Source organism: Mus caroli, unplaced genomic scaffold (genome assembly GCF_978045245.1).
Source record: "Mus caroli unplaced genomic scaffold, Mus_caroli_1 scaffold_4, whole genome shotgun sequence".
NCBI lineage: Eukaryota > Metazoa > Chordata > Mammalia > Rodentia > Muridae > Mus > Mus caroli.
The window spans coordinates 121,554,612-121,566,131 of NW_028227259.1; the positions used below are offsets into that span (position 1 = coordinate 121,554,612).

At 50.4% G+C, this 11,520-nt stretch overlaps 1 protein-coding gene across 1 annotated transcript; it reads right to left on the reverse strand.

Moving 5' to 3' along the window:
* Nucleotides 1–333: 333 nt before the first annotated feature.
* Rfc5 (replication factor C subunit 5) lies at nucleotides 334–10,283 on the reverse strand. Its single transcript, XM_021162132.3, has 11 exons — nucleotides 10,152–10,283; nucleotides 9,101–9,165; nucleotides 7,945–8,081; nucleotides 6,654–6,733; nucleotides 5,796–5,869; nucleotides 4,624–4,783; nucleotides 3,924–4,005; nucleotides 3,481–3,610; nucleotides 2,984–3,061; nucleotides 1,938–1,992; nucleotides 334–1,054 (listed from the first exon to the last, which is right to left on the reverse strand). Exons 1-11 carry the CDS (start codon nucleotides 10,211–10,213, stop codon nucleotides 958–960), a joined length of 1,020 nt encoding a protein of 339 aa, XP_021017791.1. The 5' UTR covers nucleotides 10,214–10,283; the 3' UTR covers nucleotides 334–957.
* Nucleotides 10,284–11,520: the final 1,237 nt, after the last annotated feature.

Consider the following 11,520-nt stretch of genomic DNA (forward strand, 5'->3'; position numbering starts at 1 on the left):
TCTCAGGGGGAAAAAAATTTTAAAAAGGAGAGCAGGACACCGGTGGCAACTCTGCCACGTGGCTGGGATTCTGCCTAAACTCAGCTAGAAACTTGGGAGCAAGCTCTCCATGGACAAGAAAGTTGGTATCTCCCTTTGACAGGACACACTGAAAGCACCTCCCTGAGATGTATTTTACCCATGGTGCACTGGGTGTCCTCCAGTGCCCCTCTTCCAGCCAAAGGGAAGTCTGGTCCCAAGGTAACAACAGTCTGAAGGCCTAGAAGGAATAGCCTTTAAGGAGTTCCCTGTGACAGTGTGACACAGACATGCAGGTAGACAGGCCAGCACGGCTAGACACTGAACACACACTTTATTCTTCCCGTGAAGGACTTGGTAAAAAACACAGCCCAGCAGTGCGGCAGGAACGTCTGCAGTGCCCCGTTCCCCCCAACAAGTGAGGTGTGCAGCCTGAAGGCAAACTGTTGCCGTTTCTTTCCTATTTCCACAATAGAATTTGGAACCTGCTGGCAAGCCTTCTAAGAGTGGGAAAGGCCACTGAGACAGAGACAGAGTCTATGTCACTAGGCTGACCTGCAGCTGCCTGGCAATTCTGCCTCAGCCTCCTGAGTCCTGAGGTTATAGGCATGTCAGCACTTTGGGCAAGAGACTGATTTTGAAATTCTGTAATAAAATATTTGATTAGAAACCTACTAGCACCCATTTAGAGTTGGAAGACAGGACGCATACTCAGCTTCTGTATTACACTGCAGCCAATTTGTCATCCCAGTGATTGATAGTAAAGGGGCAAAGACAAGCAGTGTCGATTAAAGTTGCTCTGTAGATTCCTGCTCCAAACAGCCACAGAGAGCAGTACCTAAATGCCTGCAGAGAGACTTCTGTGACTGGGTTTATCCAGTGGTCCAGGGCAGCATGCCCTCTGTCCTCCAGTCACCCAGGGGCCAGGCCTCGGAGCTTCTAGGCCTCTGCAACTATCAGGTCTCTGGTGACTTGAAAAGCGGCGATGAGGGAGCTCAGCTGTATCTTCTCACTGGTGCCAACAGAAAGTCTGTACCTGGGGATAACAAGCCCAAGTTGAGTATAAAGCGTCCAGGCCCTGCCTGTAAGGGTGAGAATGTGGGAGCTGCTATGGCCTGCCACGGAGGCACTGGAGCAGACAGACCCACCCTGGTTAGCACTGCAGTCTGTGTCCTCCAACGTTCTTCTCCCCAACATTCTCTTGGTTGAAGCTGCCGAGGCCAGATTAGAAACCCAGCACCAGCAGGTTCTGAGTTGCGCTCGGCCCTCTACAGACAGACAGGGCAGGGTGCACAGGATGGAGGCTCAGAATTGCTACAAGGAACTCTGCAGATTCCCCTCGGCTGTGGCACTGCAGCAGAGAGAGCTGCAGGTTCACGGAAGGGCAGTGAAGCAGGACATCGGCAGCTCATCTTGTCACTTTTCACTCCCAACACAGTGATAGGAAATGACCTACTTTGCCTGCATGGGCTAGTGACAGCCTATTGGAGCTTGTGATACTAGTATTTGGTTGGAGCCCAGTGTGCTGTCCACTTAATGACAGCTGCCAGAATCACTGGGGAGTAATGACAGTGTTTACTGAGCTGGGCAAAGTGAAAAATTGAGTCTGTTTGTTTTTCTCCACTGGGCTCCTGTATGTCACACTGCCTTAATAAGCGGAGTAGCTGGCCATCTCCAGACGACCTGCATGCCCGGTGTGAGGAGAGCCAGGGGCTCAGCTCAGGCAGGGACCGCTCTGCGCTCTTCATCCTCTGCTCTCCTGCCCTGTGCTCTGGAGGCAGCACTCAGCCTGCTCCACAGTGCACTTGGCACTACCCCACACCACACTGCCCCATGTGTGAATGGCACACAAGCTGAAACTAAAGAGCTTACCACAGGAAAGGGGACAGCCAAAGAACTGAAACTGGGAAAACACTCACTCAATGTCTGCCATTTTGGTCAATAAGTGTATCCGAACTGAAGATGGAAAGTCAACTGAGGGAAAAACAGAGTCAAATGAGTGAGATCACCTCTCGGGCACACACACATACACACACACACACACACACACACACACGACTTCTGACAAGCCTAAGCATCCCTCAGACCCATGCATACAGATCATGAGACAGATGAGCTGAGTGTGGTGTGGGCGCCACTGTTCTTTATCACACGTGGTAGGTGCAACTCAGGAAGTGTTCCGTCACCTATGCCACCAAAAACGACCCCACAAACATATACATGGCCCCATCCCCAGTGGTCATACAACATGACTAAGTCAGCATTGTCCATAGTGGGTGACAGCTATACACTAACCAGAAAGCTCATGTTACCCAGTTTTGAGGACAAACTGAAGCAACAGATTCCACACAGGCTCACAGTACTGGGGACCTGAGAGCCTCTCCATTTGGAGGTGGTGGCTGGGAGACAAAAGTTTCTGAAGGCTGGCATCCCCTCCCCACTCTGAATCCTCTCGGGTGGTTCTCAGGTTTTGCCTATGCTGAGACTGAGCCCTGAAATAAAGCAGGAAGCAGGAACTTAAAGGCAGCTTCCTGGAGACTGTTGAATTTGCAGGAACACATCTTTTCCCCTTTTGTGGGATGTATCTTAGAATGTGACTTAGAGGCTGGAAAGCGGCTCAGCAGTCTACTGAATGCCTAGGATACATCAGTCCTGGGTACGGACCCCAGAAATAAGCTCTGTGGAGACAGCCCAGTGGTAGACCACAAGTCTCCCATGCGCAAGGCCCTGGATTCAATCCCTGGTGTGGGAAGCTTGTAACGAGAATGAAAAGTACGGTACAGCCTCCACGGGTTCATTTCCACTCACCCTATCAGTTACAGACATCACAAAGATTTTGGACAGAGCCATTCAGAACTGCTCAAGATTAAGGGTCAGTCACTGTCTTCCTGTTTCTGCTCTGAGGCAAAGACCTCACACCCTGTAGCTATCCCAAAGCTGTGCCTCCTCCCCGCTCCACAGTTACCTCTGTGCACAAACAAGTGAACCTCGGTCAGGATGTCATGCAGCGCCAAGCCCTTGAGAGTCTTCAGCTCCATGATGTCTGGAGAGGAGCAGCTAAGGAGAGGGGAACTATTGCAGAACCTGCTGTGGGGAGGCTTCCACACCAGCCCCTATTGGTGACCTAGCAGTTGGGCTCTTCATCCCAGGACAGTGGCAGCAGGCCCCATTCTAACTCGCCCCATGTGATCCTCAACATGCTTTTCTAAAAGGAATAGCCCCGCCTTGGCAGAGCAGACAGCTCAGAGGGTCACACAGCCGCCCGTAGCTTCTCATCTCACTGTACAACAAGGCAGTGAGTCCGCTTAGACTGTGAACGGGGAAGCTCCGGACAGCCATTGAGGAGAAGGGCACTCTGCCTGGGGATGCCACCTGTCACCTGGGAAGTATAGGTGCTGGCTGCAGCCTGGGCTTCTGGCCACTCTGAGCCCTAAACCTAGCAGCAGTCGCCGGAAAGGATACTTTTGTAGGCGGTGGTGAAGTCCTGATTGAGCATCCAGTCCAGTATATTGGCAATGTCCGTCTTGAGTGGGTGTCCGGTGCAGGTGTAGACAGTCTCCTCTGTCACCTTTCCAAAGGCCATATTGGTACTCTGCAGGAGGAGGGCCCAGGGGCTGTCAGCAGCTGCCCTGCCTCAGTGACAAGGCACAGGCCAAGCACAGTGGGAAGGAATCTTGAACTCTGTGCACTGGAAGGGCTGCCCTCTGCTGCGAACACTACAGCATGTGGCGCCCTCCCATAGCTTAGAGCAGCGCAGAGCCTTCCCATCGGAACACACAGGCAGGGAGCTCGTGCAGGCAAGGGCAATCTTACTAGGATTCTCAATGAACATGTGGATTAGCTGACTGGCTTTCCTGTAAAACTATTTTGAAGCAATGGTTTAAGTGCCTGCAGTGTGACTGTACCTGCAGGATGTTCAAAGCCCTTCGCATGTCCCCACTGGACAGAGTGACAAGGGCCTTCATTCCATCTTCACTTATATCCACACTAAAAGGAAACAGGCAGAAGAGTTAACTAAAGCCCCCTCTGCAAGAGCACAGACTTCACCCACCACGTGAGCCTTGAATGATGAAGCTTCAACGAAGGAAAGCACCAAAATGGAGGCGACAGCTCTCTCCTGCACATCTAAGCAAATGGAGGCGACAGCTCTCTCCTGCACTTCTAAGCAAATGGAGGCGACAGCTCTCTCCTGCACTTCTAAGCTACTTGTGCTTAGGAACATGTGTCACATGAGTGGTCAGACCCCAGCCAGAGTTTTACTATGGACCAAGGCTTTAAGGAAGTGGCTGCCGAGAGACATTTCTGGGAAGAAAGAGGATATAGCTGGGCATCTCATCACCCAGAATGGATGTCTCAGAGCCTTCCCTTCTAGCCAGCTGGCAGCATGTACAAAAGGACTCAGCAACAGTCAGTTCCCATGACAAAAGAGGGGACAGCCTGCAGGAATATAGGTGGGGGTCAAGAACAATCAAAAGGGCTCAGGAGGCAGAACACCCAGGGCCCGAGCAGCAGGCCCCAGCCGAGCAGCAGGCCCCAGCCGGGGCTTTCCCTGCCTGCCGCTCACTCCCCAAACCCTCCCTCTTCCTTCTTGTAAAGCAAACTCACTTCTCTTCTTGTACTACATGTTCCAGTCGAGGGACCATGAGCTCAGGTGTCAGAGGGCCAAATCGGAACCTCGTGCACCGTGACTGCAATGCAGGGATGATCTTGGACAGGTAGTTACAGATGAGGCAGAACCTGGTGTTTTCTGTGAACTTCTCAATCACTGGGAGAGAAACCAAACACTTCACGTAAGAGGACCCAGGGAAGGCTTAATGACACTAAGTGAGAAAGCTGCCTGTAGGGCAGAGGGTATTATGGGACATGGACAGGTTCAGCTTAACCCCCATCCTGTGTAGCTCTCATTCTATGAAGCCCACACTGGTTCAGACTCCAGGCCATCTACCTGCTTCCATTTCTGGAGTACTTGTACTGGCACGAGTCATCACACACAGCTTGCAAAGTTAGTAGACGTACCATTAGATGCACAAATGCATCTTTTTATCATCTGCCACAACACTAGCACTCTTGCTATCTCCTCCTCAAGATCTGGCCCCAGTCTTGTCCAATATGCGCACAATTCCCTGCAGCCCATGTCTAAAAGTCTAGGAGCATTCAGTGAGCAACAGCCAGCACTTAGGAATGCACAGGACACCAGTGTCCCCACACAGATCTGCCCACAGACAGTTGCTCAGTAGAACAAGGTGCTGAAGGAAGGACGTCAGCACTCTAGGACCAGAAGAAATCCTATCCCCTCAACCCACTTCCTATTCCTCACTCCCAGGTCTCGTCTCCCCAGGCTCCTGAAGCTGTTCTTCCCTCCCAGCAGATTCCCTAGCAGTGTTAGTGGGAGCTGCTCACAAAGGGTCTTTAACTGGCGTGGCTACAGCCCCACTCCACAGGAAAACACAGGGCTCACTCCGTACCACAGTCTCATACACTCAGTCTTTCCTGAGTTTTTTTTGTTTTTACCAAAGGCAGAGAATCTGACAATGAATGAGGAATTTAAACCTTATTTCCATTGAATGCCACAGACATCCAACACAGAACAGAAGCCAGCCCTAGAGGATGAGATGACAGAGGCTATCCATCCTGAGGGCGCTACAGGGCAGCCTTGTCTGCATCCCTGGGACTAAGAGGTGCCTCCTGATGGGAAGGTAATCAATCTCACACCCACAAACCCTGGCCCTCCTGGTACACTCCTTGGCCAACCCGTCAGATGGGGCAGCAAACCTCACCTCTTCTCAAGGCATTCTGGGCATCCTGAGTCATGGCGTCGGCTTCGTCCAGGATCACAAGCTTAAAACCTTTCCTAGGAGAACAAAGGCATGTGGAGGTTCCCTCAGCTTCCTTCCACACCAGGCTGAGCCTCCATCTTCACACTTGGGCTACCTCATGTCCATCTTTCTCAGACCCTGATGAAGGCTGATACCTGCATCCACACCTGCCTGTCAATTTCATCCCTTAGATGTGGCAGGTAAACCCCTCCCTGAGTTGTTAGTCTTCCTCCCAGTATCCTAGATCAGCTGCTTGCTTGTGGGGACTAGAATCCAGGGATGCGAGTAGGTCAAGCTCAAACAGTTCCCAGGGCTACACACACACCCAAGCCTGTTTACTCCTGTGTGTGTATGTGTGTGTGTCGATGACATATCACATCACAATATGGAGGAGGTCACAGGATGACTTGAGGGAATCAGTTCTCCCCTTCCCCATGTGGGTCCTAAGAACTGAACTGTCAGGTCATCAGGCTTGGTGGCAAGTGCTTTAGCCCGCTGAACCATCTCACCGCCCTCTTCCTTGCCTAAATGACCTCCATGTCAGTCCTCCTTCCTTATGTCTTATCCCTGCTTTAAATTGAGACCAGCTCATTCAGTATTGGATGTGACTCCCAGCTGAGGACCCACACGGAGCCCAAGGCTCATGGAGTCCTCTATCCCAGCATCCCCACCTCTCAAACGCTGGCCCATCCCTGCTTCTGACCAGGTGTTCCCTTCTTCCCTTTATACCAGCCAAGGGGGGACCAAACAGCGAGGCTGTGTCCCTCCGAACCCTGCACTAAGACCTGTAGGGAGAGAAATCCTACAGGTAATTCTTACTTGAAGATTGTCCTTGTGCTGGCAAAGCTGAGGATTGGCCCTCGAACGATATCGATCCCTCGGTCGTCAGAAGCATTCAGCTACAGGAGGAAGAGAAGATGCTGTGACAGTCACACCCTGTGTCAGCTACAAGCTCGTGGCTGGAAGTGTCAGCCAGCCATTCAGGTCTAATGACAGCTTAGATACAATCATCAAAAACGAATGCCCTGTACACAGCCTCACAATACCATCACACAACACCCTAAAAGGATCATCCACAGAGGACCTGGTGACCCTGAACCAGGACCTCTGCCATGAGCAATTGATGCTAACTTTAGTTCTCACCACCTGCAGGCTGCTGTGCTTTGAATAAGCCAAAGAAAGAGCTCTGGACAGCAAGGGGCTAACCTTCAGATCCACTGCCTGAGTCAAATGCTTTTCTTTTGATTGTGGGTCTTCTGTATTCAAGTTAGCCTTGAACTCACATAGCCTAAGATGACCCTCCTGCGTGCTGGGATTATAGGTGTATAGTCTGTTTATTATGCTAAGGATCAAACCCAGGACCTTGTGCATAGCAGGCGAGCACTCTACCAAATAAGCTACATTCCAGTCCCTCAGATGCTTTTCTTTCAAATACAGCATTTAGGTTTTTGTAACCTAAGGGTATTAAGGTTGTCAGCCAAGGTCCCAAGAGTTCACAGACAGCATGGCTCAGAGCAGTAATCTAAGAAGATCCTGATGAAGAGACATTTTTAAAGGTGTTTGCCGAGCAGTGGTTCTCAACCTGTGGGTTTTGACCCCTGGGAGTGTCGAATGACCCTTTCACAGGTTGCCTAAGACTATCAAAAAACAGATAACTGTACTACAATTCATGACAGTAGCAAAATTACAGTTATGAAGTAGCAATGAACATAATTTTATAGTTGGGGGTCACCACATCATAACGAACTGTATTAAAAGGTCAAAGCATTAGGAAGGTTGAGAACCACTGGCCTAAACTAAAGAGATACGCAGTATTCATTATCACCACTAAATCTTAAGGGGTTCAACTAGAGCTCTGGGCAGGTAGAGCAGGCTGTGTGGGGAGGGTACAACCTCTAAGTTGGCCCCGCAGAAAGTAGAGGCTGCCAGGTGTAAATGCCCTAGCAAGTCTAAGCAGTATCCCCCATTTTGACACCCCCCCCCAAAAAAAACACACACAAGATCCCATTGGCCAAACCCAGCCAGGACTCAGATGGTCAGGGAATAAAAGAAAGACAAAGGTAAGTGTGTGGAGGTCTGAGCTGTTGTGGAGTGAGAGTGTCTCCTTCACCTCCAAGACCATGGAGCCGAATTCTTTATCTTTGTACAGTTGCTTGGCACAGGCTAGGATGGTGGATGTCTTCCCTGTCCCTGGAGGGCCATAGAGAAGTAGGTGTGGCAGGCGGTCTTCACTGATGAACTTCTGAACTGAGGGACAGGAAGGGGTGACATGTGTCAGTCTCTGGGGCCTACACAATCACCTTAGGACCTGGTTATGCTAAATCCAGATATGCTTCAGTTTTTCAGTGTCCCAGTCAGAGTAGACAGGGAGGGGAAGTCCTGAAGTCACACCACAGTTTGTCTGTCTATCTGTCTTCCACACTAGCTATCTTGGGAGGGTCTATTAAATTGAGAGCAGAAGTTCTCAACCTGTCAAGTCTTGACACTTTTAGGAGCTACATATCACACACATACCCTGCATATCAGACATTTATTTACATTATAATTTGTAACAGTACCAAATTCCATTTATTAAGTAGCAATGAAATAATTTTATGGTGGCGGGGGGTGGGGGTGGGGTCACCACAACATGGGGAACTGTATTAAAAGGGCCACATCTTTAGGAAGGTTGAGAAACAGTGGTTTAGAGGCACAGCCTCATTGGAGGAATCAGGTCACCAAAGTCGTGCCTTTGTGGGTCATACTGCTTGCTCCCCCACCCCTTGAGCTCTCTACTTCCTGTCCACTTTAGAGCAGAGTGCTCCCACTGCCACGAAGTTGTGCTCACCAAGGGTCTAGAGTCAACCGAGCCAAGCACTGTGAACCAAAACCTCTGAACCCGTAAGGCAAAATCAGCCAGCCCTCTTCTATGTTGTCTTCTTGGGGCATGGGGGGATTGGGAAGGGGCCTCAGTTAAGCCGGGTGCTCTTGCAGAGGATCTGGGTTTGGTTCCTAGCACCTACACAGCAGCTCACAACTGCCTACAGGATCCAGGGTCCTCTTCTGGCCTCTGGAGGAGCCAGGCACACAAGGTGCACACACTTCCATGTGTAAACAAAACACCTAAACAGTAAAACCAAACAGATCTTGAGACACTATGGAGAAGGCGACACATGGCCGGTTCTATAAAGCTCAGAGCAACCTCTACGGGTCACCCAGCAGAGACATCGTCATCTCGAAATGGACCCAACCCTCCACAAGGACAGCAGCAACAGACAGATACTTACTGGTACTCAGAATGTCCTGGTGAGAAATGAGATCGGCCAGGGTCTGTGGCCGGTACTTCTCAACCCTGAAATAGGATTCTCCGTTAAGTTACAATCTATAAACTCAAGCCGTGTTCTGTTACATGCAAAGAAGCCCCTTCACATCCTAAGCAGCAGAGGAAGAGAAACCCTTCACGTCTGAACAGAGCACTGGCTCTCACAACCAGGAGTTGTTCTGTCCCCCTAGGGGACATCGGTCAGGCCAGTTAGCTGTATTAACTGTGCAAAGGGTGTTAGCGGCATCTGTTGAGTAGGAGTCGGGAGGTTGCTAACATCCTCCAGTGGGCAGGACAGCTCCCCGTTGCCACTCACCAAAAGCGCTGAGACTGCGCGAACGGAACTCATACTCAAATACCCATAAGCAAGAGAACGGGCAACCCACTTATGATGTGGCTTTCAAGGAGGAATCGAGTGCTGAACCATGCTACAGAACAGAAAACCCTTGAATTCGAGAAGCCAAGACTCAAAAGACCACACAGTCTATGACTCCAGTCCTGAGAATTTAAATACCGTGTGGCCTGAGACAAGTCTTCCTCCTCAGGATAGACCAGAAGAAAAGAAAATGAAAGCATGGCTAGGCTTGCTTCATTTAAAACACCGCTAAGCTGCTGTAGGGCCATTCAGAATGCAGGCGCTGGGGCCCTGGGTGGAAGATCAGGTCCCTGCAAGTTGTCCTCTGACCTCCACCAGGGTGCGCTGCTACGGTTCCCTCCCCCGCAAATAAAGGGGGGAAAAGAGTGCAAGCGCTGAATTTGGACCCGAGTTCGAATCCAACCAAGCCTATCCACTCCTCCGTCCTCGGAACCTTTCTAAAGAAACCCAGGATCGATTTAGTAGGGTCATCTGAGTGCAGCGGCGATGCTCGAGGCCCCCGAGGATGGCTAAGCTGAGCTCAGAGCCCGTTCAGTTATGGAAGCGGAGGAGCGGCTGCGGCGCCAAGGCCGGGAGCGGGGACGGATCTGCAAAGCTCCTAGGAGGAAGAGCGGGAAGCGGGATGCGGGGCCGCTCCTACCAGGGCAGGTTCCGGGCCCGGGCCGCCGGGGGCCGCTGCTGCGAAGGCGCCGCCGCCGTCATGACTGACAGATGCTGCGGGTCCCCGCTACCGACCCGCCGCACTCGGAGTCCGCGCGCAAACCAACCCTCGCGAGGCTTCGCCTCCGACTTCCGGCTTCCGTCCCCCGGCCCGCCTCCTCCCCGTTGCTAAGGTGCTGGTTGCTAGGTAACCCTAGGCGCCGGCCTGCAGCCGAGTTACAGCCTGAGTTGGCTGTCTCAGCCACCTTGCACGAGGTCCAGGGAGACCTCGCGCTGCAGCCAGGGCCACCGCGGGCCTCACCAGGGCCCGATCCTGCCAGCGCAGGGGCAAGCCGCAAGGAGCAGCAAGGTGTGTGGTCAGTGCAACCTCGGTTCCATAACCAGCAACACACACACAGACACACGTACATATACACATACACGTACATATACATATTTATATATATATATAAATGTATGTACATATGTACATACAAAACAAAACATGTACAGTTACGAATATACATACATCCCCATTCTCATACATATAAACAGATATACGCCTGCACTCACATACACATACAGATACATACACACATGTATACACAAATACACAGTTAATACGCATACATGCACACATATATATTCACATATACATGTATATCACACATATATATATACACACAGAACATACACATTCAATCATATATATACATAAATACAGTTACATATATACACATACATGCATACATATAGTCATTTAAATACACACACTCATACACATACATAAATACATACAGACTTTTGAGTTTTATACACACAAACACATTTTCTCCTACAGTAAGAGGATTACAGACCAATTTTATTTATTTATTTATTTATTTATTTGATTAGTTTTGAGACAGGGTTTCTCTCTGTATCTTTGGCTATCCTGGAGCTCACTCTGTAGGCCAGGTTAGCCTCAAACCCAGAGATCCACCTGCCTCTACCTCCCAAGTGCAGGGATTAAAGGTGAGCTCCACCGTTTGTCTGGTGACCAATTTTATTTTCATCTTTAGCTTTTACTTTGAGCCAGGTATGCCTTTAATTCGAGTACTTGGGAGGCAGAAGCAGGTGAATCTCTGTGAGTTCAAGGTCTACAGAGTGACCTCTAGGACAGCTAGGGCTACATAGTGAGACCCTGTCTTCAAAACTCAAAAGAAAATTAACTTTAATTAATTTGTGTGTGCCTCGATGCACATGTGGAGGCCATGTGCATCAATTTTCAAGAGTTGGTCTTCTTTCTCATGCAGACGTCCTGGGAATCGAACTTAGCAGTCAAGCTTGGCCGTTTGAATCGCAAGATCATCCTTGACTGCATATCCAGTTCA